Genomic DNA, 9,260 nt, shown 5'->3' with positions numbered 1-9,260 from the left:
TTTCGACTCAGGAGGAGAGATGATCATATGAACATGGACACTTAAAGGGACGATCTGAGCTAAAATCAAATTTCCACATTTTCTTTAAACGCAAGTCGATCAGCTGAGACATGTTTCCTGAAATTTTCAGTCATTCGCGTCATGCAAATGTTAAATGTTAGTGATTTGGGTGTTTTTTATTTTGTTTTTTTCTTCTAGCAAATTCCCTGACGTTGAACTAGCAAACTATTTAGTTTATGTAGGTAATATTTATCTCCTCTAACTAAATATCTAGCTAGCTAGCTAGAATATGTTTATCTAGCTAGCAAGATATTTAGCTATTTTTATATTCATCTAGTCTAAAGGTACAAGGAGATGAAATAATCTACATAGCTATCTATATTTAGCTAACACACACAAATAGCGTACAACGACCCTTAATTAGCTTATTGAATTTAGTTGGTACTTGTTTCCAAACTATAGACAAAGTAGTCACGTAAACCACAAATATGTAATAAATATGTAGCGCAAGCGCCATGTACGCTTGTAGTTTATCTCTTGTGGCCATGTCCGACCGCTGTCGTCGTTGTTTGTGGGCGTGGCCTGTCCAGTGTCTTTTTATTTCGTTCCAATGAGAAATCTTAGTAGCTATAGATAGCTGCTAAAGCTAACTAATTAGTTACACATTCTGGCTGATCGCTGACGTTTGAGCTGCGTGGAAAATGTGTGTAAATTTGAAATTTGCCCAGAACGATCCCTATAATTTCATAACAGCTATTATTATTGTTATTATTAATAACAGTTGTTTGTTTTACAAGTATTTTTAAACTCTGGCCTGTGACTTTATTACAGTTAGTATAACTTCCTGTATTAAACGTGCCATTGTTTTTAAGATGATGTACTCAGATGATTTTTTTTTTTTTTTTTTTTTTTTTTATAACCTGTTGAATGAAAAAATTTTGATTTTTATATGGCAAAAAGAGCATGTTCTATTTTGTAGGTTTTGACTTGTGATCTGTGCTTTTTATACTTTTTAAAGCTCTCTTTTGTATTATTTTTTTTTCTTTTGTACAATAAAATGTTCGGCCCTTACAAAAGTATTGATGCTCTTCCTTTGCCATTTGTGGATCATTTTGAAATGAAGGGATCGTATCTGGCCCGCTCCTGCAATACAGTAAGAAACTGTGCTACACAGCAGAGAAAACACACACACACACACACACACACACTCCTCACTACATGGATCATCTTGAGTGGTGTTGGAGACGGTGCTGTCTGGCCAGTGCTGCTGATCCAGAGTTACTCCTCTGTCTTAGTGTCAGCTTACACTTTCCTGATGTTTACTCGGGACAGGCCTCGACAGGGCTCGCATCATTCCTCAGCACTGCGGCGTATTCAGTTAAAGTTCACCGCAGTCTGCAGACACTAATCAGGATAATGATCGACAGCCATCCTGTAAATAAATACATATAAAAACACTCAAAATCATGATTTTAACTGCGTTCTGTAATAATCAACGTCTTATAAAGTCCTAGTGAACTGGTGAGTTGATTCTGTATGCTGATGTAGTTCCTTTTGAAACAGGAAGTCAGCGTGATGTCATGTTGAAGTGCAGGAATGATTTACACCACAGCCAAGTGTTTGAGACACACACACACACACACACACACACACACGAATCTAAACAAAACGGATAGGAGCTTAACTAGCTATGTATGGATAAAAGCGAGGAGTTTAAGGGTGAGACAGACAGAAACGCACTGACCAACAATAGTTACTGCTAATGACCTGTGACTGTACAGCAGGACACGCCCCTGGGGGCGGGACATATATGTCATAGATATAGAGAGCGCATTTAATTGGACAAACACAAAACTAGGACAGGATGAGTCAGCAAAAAATTATAACGTCTTCCCGGAACTATGGAATCAAATTTTAAATATTATTTTTATAGATATTCTACCGTATTGCTATCTTAAACTAATTTGCAGAGCATCTTTTTTTTTTATTTACTGATTAAAATAAATATATATATACGTTTTAAAAGTCTTTAATGTTAATTAATATATTCATTAATGATTAACTTTTTACCTATTATTACTGTTATTTACAATATATAGAAAATGTAAAGACGTTTTATATATTTAATTTTTAAGAAGAAAAGGAAAAAATCGAATACAGCAACGACACAGCCCGGAAATACGTAATAATCCAGCGGAAGTTGTCATTCGTTTTCAAGATGGCGCTAGACGGAGTTGATCATGTAAGTTCTGATTCCTTCAAATGAAACAAATCGCAGTTTCGTTGTACTAATGTATGTGTTACTTTGCATTATATTTACCTAAAAGACATTTCGCTAGATATCCGGTGTTGCGTAGCAAAAGGAGAAAAGTCGGATTTTTATGTTTTTTTTAAAAAACATTTTCTTTAAATCGATTTCAGTTTGCTGTCTCATTGTTATTGCTAGCGGTTCTTTTCCCACTTGTATTCTGACATGTCCCGCCTTCTCTACTACGATTGGATAGTTTTTGATGTGGTAGTTTTCTCTCATTGGCCAGCTACTTTTGTGCGTGACCTACGTGGCCAATCCTAGCCTAGGAGGCGGGACTTGTTATAATACGGGTAGGAAGGATAGAATGATTAGCTTGCTAACGTAAGAAAAATGCTAGTGGCGAGTGTCGGCGTTCAGTTTGTTGTTTTTAATTTCTAATTTATGTCTTTTAGAGGAGGAAAGAATTCATGGTCGTAATTTGTTACTGTAGTTTTATAAATGTAGTTGTACTGTCATTGTTAGCTTTAACGTTAGCGCTGTTTCATGTAGCTAGGTTAGCTAGCTGGAGTTTAGAGATTGTCACGCTTGATGATATGCAGAACGAGTCGTGGATTGATTCTTTCTTGCTTTTTTTCCCTCTGTATTTCTCTCAGATGGAGCTGGAGGACAGTAAAGGAGGCTCAGGTCTCCGGCAGTATTACCTGTCCAAAATCGAGGAGTTACAGGTAAGACTCGCGGTGTGTCATTCTCGAACGAGTCGACTCCTTTGAGTCGGATCTTTTCAGTGAATCATATGAGCCGACTCGCACATATGAGCCATGTGTTTTTATTTTTGTTTTCCTGTTTTTCTACTTTTGTTGTAAATGTAGGCAATTCCCTTCCTGTTGTAGTGAGATTAACTCAAAATGCTCCCGTTTTTAACATCTGAGCTTTGCTTTGCCTTGAATGTTTGAAAGAGTCGGCTCGTCTTGGTGAGCTGAGCCAAATGATCTGACTCACTGAAAATAGCCGGAACTCCCAGCACTATCACTGTGTTCTTGTTTGAATTCTAGCTTTTCTCATTAGTTTATCAGATTAAGTGATATTCATTACACAAACCCTTGATGGTCTAAGGGATCGATGCAGCATCATCTGCATGTGTCTCAGGAGCAGATAAATGCAGCTGAGTTGATTTCGCTGAATTAAAAGATTCGCTCTTGTTTGTTCAGTATACAGTGTTTTTTACTTTGAAGTTTTACTCTTTATGTTGTGTTATTTTTTCTCTTTTACTCGAAATCTACTGCAGCATCCAGGAAAACGTGCAGACTAAGAATTTTTATAGTACGAGACAGTTTAACAGTTCTTGAATCATGAATCTTAAAATCTTTCTGGGTTTTTTTGTTTGTTTTTTCTGTAGCTGACTGTGAACGAGAAGAGCCAGAACCTTCGGCGTCTGCAGGCCCAGAGAAATGAGCTTAATGCTAAAGGTAGAACCTATGAATGTTTACTGTCTCTTTACTCAGCTGATTACTTTACTCAGGCCATCGTGTTTGATTAAAGTGCATACACTCTGGGGTCCAGAAGGTACAGCGCGACGTGTAGCGCTCTTCCTGGTGTCACTCATACCGTTCTATAGGGTAGACGATTGATGAATCTAGCTGGCTGTATTAGATAGATATTGAATGTTGATATTGAATTAGATAAATATGTGTTAGTTCCCTGTTGCAGTGTAACACTATCAACACACAGCTATTTTCTGGTTGATATGAATATTTTTTTACTTCTTTGTGCAGTGCGTCTGCTTCGTGAGGAGCTGCAGCTGCTGCAGGAACAGGGCTCGTACGTGGGCGAGGTGGTCCGAGCCATGGACAAGAAGAAAGTGCTGGTGAAGGTGAGTTACACGCCACAGTTCACTGAGCTAATGAGACACAGCGCCAACAAAACGATTTGAACCACCGATTCATGATCACAATTATTTATTTATTTAATTAATTTTACAAATGGTAGTATACATAACCCAAGTTGTTGAAATGATGCCTCTGATGTCACCGCTGACATCACCCAGGTTTTTTGAGGGTAAAATCTGTAACTGAACCATTGCGCCACCATCTGATGCAGTATTATGAAAATTTTGAGCTGTATTTTTCCTCATGTGTCTGTAGGTTCACCCCGAGGGGAAGTTTGTGGTGGACGTGGACAAGAACATCGACATTAATGATGTGAGTGTTACAGATTGATCGAGTTGCTCTGTGGTCGGTCCGTGTTTTTGTGATGATATGAAATGAAATATGAACCGTTCCTGCAGGTGACCCCGAACTGCCGGGTAGCGCTGCGTAACGACAGCTACACACTGCACAAGATCCTCCCCAACAAGGTGGACCCTCTTGTGTCGCTCATGATGGTGGAGAAGGTACTTTAAATTCTTCTGTGTGTGTGTGTATGTGTGTGAGAGAGAGAGATAAATATATATAAAAGATATAAAAACGTTTTCTGTCTAACCCGTAGGTGCCTGACTCTACCTACGAGATGATTGGTGGTCTGGACAAGCAGATCAAAGAGATCAAGGAGGTGATCGAGCTGCCCGTCAAGCACCCGGAGCTCTTCGAGGCCCTCGGGATCGCACAGCCGAAGGTGGGCGGGGCCAAAACCCGCTACTCAATTTTCCGCAAATCACAAAATCAGTGTCTGAAGTTCTCATCAGATTGAAATAACGTTTTGTTTTCTCGTGGTGACCTGTAGGGGGTGCTGCTGTACGGACCTCCTGGCACCGGGAAGACGCTGCTGGCCCGAGCCGTGGCTCATCACACCGACTGCACCTTCATCCGCGTCTCCGGCTCCGAGCTTGTGCAGAAGTTCATCGGAGAGGGTGAGGACAGAGAACGCCTTTAAGTCGGTGTGCTAGATGTAACAAGCACAGGAAGTGTAGCAGCGACTTTCATCCTGTTCCTCCATAAAACTAGTGTTAATTGTCATTAAAGTGCATGTAAGAGTGTTTATTGGATTAGATCTGATAATTAGATTTTTAGTAATATCTTTATTCAATTTTTTCAACTCTGTGAACTCATTAGTCTCCAGATAGTGAAGACATGTTCCTTATATCTTTTTGCCGAGGATCCTTGTGAGCTGTGCGCTGTACTTAAACACGCTAAGTCTGGGTAAACAGTCAGATAGTCTGTGCCTCTAATAAGTATGATGACTTTGGGTTCATCTTAAATACTCTCTTGATCCCTTGGTCATACATCCTTCAGCCCATGACTCAAATTGTTACAAGTTCGCCATCTTTAAGAAAGTACAGATTCTTGAAAGGTACTTAGAGGAATCAAGGTAGGAGGGGAGAGGTGGCTGTTTGTCCCAAACCACACACGCCCCCTTCCACACACCCCCAAAAACTATTCTATAAATTCTAATGAATGATGCAATAACAAGAAACACACATACAAAACAAATCATAAACATGCATTGCTTTAAAAATGGAGAGGTCACACTGCAAACAACCTGCTGTTCACTAATTAACACGGTTGTTCCACTTTATCATATCCTGATCTGTTATTATACATAGTATTCACTGTAATTATTTATGATATGGCACTTAATATAATTAGAATAATAATACATTAGACATCAGAGGGATGTTCTTTCCCTATATCTGTCTTTTACGACTTTTTACAGGAGCGCGAATGGTGCGTGAGCTATTCGTGATGGCGCGTGAGCATGCGCCCTCCATCATCTTCATGGATGAGATCGACTCCATCGGCTCCTCGCGTCTCGAGGGAGGCTCTGGTGGAGACAGTGAGGTGCAGCGTACCATGCTCGAGCTCCTCAACCAGCTCGACGGCTTCGAGGCCACCAAGAACATCAAGGTACACGAGGAATAAGACCCATCCCTGAGAACCCGCTTATTCATTATTTATAGTGCAGTGAGACTTTCAGACCTGACTGTAACTAGTTAAGCTGTCGGATGTTCGGGTGATGTAGTGTGCTACGTTAAGAATGTAATAATTCCTGAGACTTTTTTTTTTTTTTTTGTCTCCTGCAGGTCATCATGGCCACCAACCGCATAGACATCCTCGACTCGGCTCTGCTCCGGCCCGGCCGCATCGACCGGAAGATCGAGTTCCCACCTCCCAACGAGGAGGTCTTGTGATATTATCATTAACAGCGAATAGATGCGTGGCTGATGGTTATTGTCATAGTGTGTATAGCAGCAAACTGGCACAGCACTCACTGTCCTCTTCCTTGACAGGCCCGTCTGGACATCCTGAAGATCCACTCACGCAAAATGAATCTGACACGTGGCATCAACCTGCGCAAAATCGCCGAGCTCATGCCAGGGGCATCAGGTGCTGAGGTTAAGGTAAGGTCAACACTAAGACTGGAAAGTACAGTGGTATGAAAGTGGTACCAAGAGTAGGATCAATTCTTTTATAACACTGACCACCTGCAATGTTTCTCAAAATAATGAGCAGCTAAAAACTACAGCTAATGAAGCAATGCTTGGATAAGACATATCAATATTTCGCCATCATTAGTATATAATCCTCTTGACTGACAAATGACTGGCCATTGCTTGTGGCTCAACCCTAAACTTGACCGTGAGGACTGGCTTCTCCCTGTGGCTCTGGCATAAACTTTACTATGATGACTGGCCCCTTTCTGTGGCTCAGTCATAAACAGGACCATGAGAACTGACCACTGCCTGTAACACAGTCCCAGATTTGACCATGACGACTGGCCCCTTCCTGTGACTCCACCCCAACCTTGAGCATGACGACTTCCCGTGAACTTCTCCTAAATCTGACCATGATGACTGACAAATATCTTCTGTCTTCATCCTAAACTTGACCACGATGACTGGTTACTTCATGTGGTTTTGTCCTAAACTTGATCAAGATTACTGGCCATTTCCTGTACCTCCGTAAACTAGTGATGACTGGCTTCTTTCTGCGGCTCCATCCTAAACTTGACCACTGCCTGTTACTTAGTCACAGATTTGGCCTTGATGACTGGCCACTGCTCGTGACTTTGTCCTAAACCTGACCATGACAGCTGGCCCCTTTCTGTGGCTTTTTGATATGTAGCATGACAAAAAGCCCATCTATTTTTTTTTTTTACGATGACTGGCCATTGCTTGTGGCTCTACCCTAAACTTGACCATGAGAGCTGGCTTTTTCCTGCGGTTCTATCCTAAACTTCCTGTGAACATCTCATTGACCATGATGATTGGCTGCTACTTGTGACTCCATCCCATCTGTTACAATGACAGCTGCCCCTGTCTTCATCCTAAACCTGACCAAAATGACTGGTCACTTCATGTGGTTTTGTCCTAAACTTGATCATGATTACTGGCCATTTCCCGTGGCTCTGTCCTGCTCTTCACCAGTACAACTGGCCACTTCCTGTAGCTATATCTTAAACTTTACCATGATATCTGGCCAGTGCTCATGGTTCCTTCATAAACTTGACCATGAGGACTGGCCACTGCCTGTGACTCCATCCTAAACTTGAGCATGACGACTTCCCGTGAACTTCTCCTAAACCTGACCCTGAGGACTGACAACTACCTTCTGGCTTCATCCTTCCTAAACTTGACCATGACAACTGGCCTTGTCCTTTGACCTATTGTGAACCCTGACCTTGACAACTGACCACTGACTTTGGCACTTGATCACTTGTTGAAACATTTGGTGGTTACAAAACAAGAGCCCTTAAAATGGCATTACAGAACGTGAAATAAAAAGTTCAAAAGATGGCAGAAACTAGCATCACTGACTTGCTCCCTACTTTTACTATGTACCAGTGAATCGACTTTTTGCCATCACACATCATGTGTCATTGCTCAATTCTTTCACGTAGGGCGTTTGTACAGAAGCCGGTATGTACGCCCTGCGAGAGAGGAGGGTCCACGTCACCCAGGAAGATTTCGAGATGGCTGTCGCAAAGGTGAGTTCACTTCCATTTGTAGGCTGAAAAAAAAACATTAAATACTTTGGTGGATCTTGGTGGATTTCTAAAGGCTGCTTGATAAATTGCAGTATTCTGCATGATACAAAAGTTCTGTAGTAACCGTTAATTTTTCGGTCATCGTCTACATACACCTAGAATTAAACTATAATTGCATTCTTCTTCGTCAACAGGTGATGCAGAAGGACAGCGAGAAGAACATGTCTATCAAGAAGCTCTGGAAGTAGAGCCTTTATCGCCAGCGCCTTGTAACCTCAACTGTATTCTTTTGTTTTGTTTTTTTTTTTTTGGTTTATAACTGTGCCCTGAATTTATTTTAAATAAATGGTGTCTCCTGTTCAGAATTATGCCTCCTCTCTTTTATAAGATGCATCACACCCATTATTTATTTATTTATATTCCACTGCAGACAAAGTGAGAAATTAATCTTAGCATGTACTGAGCAGTTGAGAAAGTTGCTGAGATGAAGGAGAACAACTCTGAGCGTTCTGAGATTTGAACTCACGACCTTCCGGTTAAGGTAGAATTTAAAACCTGTTCCCAGATATGGTCTTATGGATAAGATAATGGATAAGACAAGACCTTTGGTGTAGAAAGCTGTTGTAAACTGAGATACATGCTAAAAAACATTTAGACATTTTGTCGTCTTTTTGAGCTGTACATATGAGGCCAAAAGTTTACACACACCTCGGCTGGAGACTTTCATACTTGATTTGACTCGTGGTAGTATTTGGTGGCATTGCCTTTGAATTGCGTGACCTGAATCTAAGTCTTGGGGTAGCCTTCAACAAGCCGCTTAGTATTTTCAGAATCGGTTTACCTTCATGAGGTTTGTGGGCCTCCTTGTTCAGACACATTTTTTTTCCAGTTCAGTCCACAAATTTCCTGTGGGATTCAGGTCAAGTGCACCAATCCCATTTCCTGTAAAAAAAAAACAACCCCCATATCATGATGCTGCCACTCCCGTGCTTCACAGTTGGGATGGCGTTCTTTGAATTAAATCCTCTCCCCTTTTCTTCTATGCACCGTGCTGATCATTTTGGCCTCGTCTTCGTCCTGGTGTTCATGT

At 41.1% G+C, this 9,260-nt stretch overlaps 1 protein-coding gene across 3 annotated transcripts; it reads left to right on the top strand.

Moving 5' to 3' along the window:
• Nucleotides 1-2,160: 2,160 nt before the first annotated feature.
• On the top strand, nucleotides 2,161-8,535 carry psmc5 (proteasome 26S subunit, ATPase 5). Of its 3 annotated transcripts, none has more exons than XM_026947813.3 (13): nucleotides 2,161-2,242; nucleotides 2,905-2,976; nucleotides 3,648-3,717; nucleotides 4,024-4,121; nucleotides 4,393-4,449; nucleotides 4,536-4,640; nucleotides 4,736-4,861; nucleotides 4,970-5,096; nucleotides 5,900-6,090; nucleotides 6,267-6,365; nucleotides 6,474-6,584; nucleotides 8,084-8,170; nucleotides 8,365-8,535. In XM_026947813.3, exons 1-13 carry the CDS (start codon nucleotides 2,219-2,221, stop codon nucleotides 8,416-8,418), a joined length of 1,221 nt encoding a protein of 406 aa, XP_026803614.1. In that variant the 5' UTR covers nucleotides 2,161-2,218; the 3' UTR covers nucleotides 8,419-8,535. The 3 variants fall into 3 exon arrangements, with proteins under 3 accessions (XP_026803614.1, XP_026803615.1, XP_034165463.1); XM_026947814.3 differs by having other exon boundaries at nucleotides 2,242-2,293; XM_034309572.2 differs by lacking the exon at nucleotides 2,161-2,242 and adding an exon at nucleotides 2,697-2,721.
• Nucleotides 8,536-9,260: the final 725 nt, after the last annotated feature.

Source organism: Pangasianodon hypophthalmus, chromosome 12 (assembly GCF_027358585.1).
Source record: "Pangasianodon hypophthalmus isolate fPanHyp1 chromosome 12, fPanHyp1.pri, whole genome shotgun sequence".
In the NCBI taxonomy this organism is placed as follows: domain Eukaryota; kingdom Metazoa; phylum Chordata; class Actinopteri; order Siluriformes; family Pangasiidae; genus Pangasianodon; species Pangasianodon hypophthalmus.
The sequence above is the reverse complement of the archived record's forward strand: the minus strand, read 5'-3'. Positions and strand labels throughout refer to the sequence as shown.

Excerpts from the sequence above, each read along its gene's own strand:
- psmc5 (XM_026947813.3), top strand. The coding sequence starts at position 2,219 with ATGGCGCTAGACGGAGTTGATCAT. Across the intron at positions 2,977-3,647 it reads CCAAAATCGAGGAGTTACAG|CTGACTGTGAACGAGAAGAG; the intron begins GTAAGACTCGCG and ends TTTTTTCTGTAG. Across the intron at positions 4,450-4,535 it reads AGAACATCGACATTAATGAT|GTGACCCCGAACTGCCGGGT; the intron begins GTGAGTGTTACA and ends CCGTTCCTGCAG.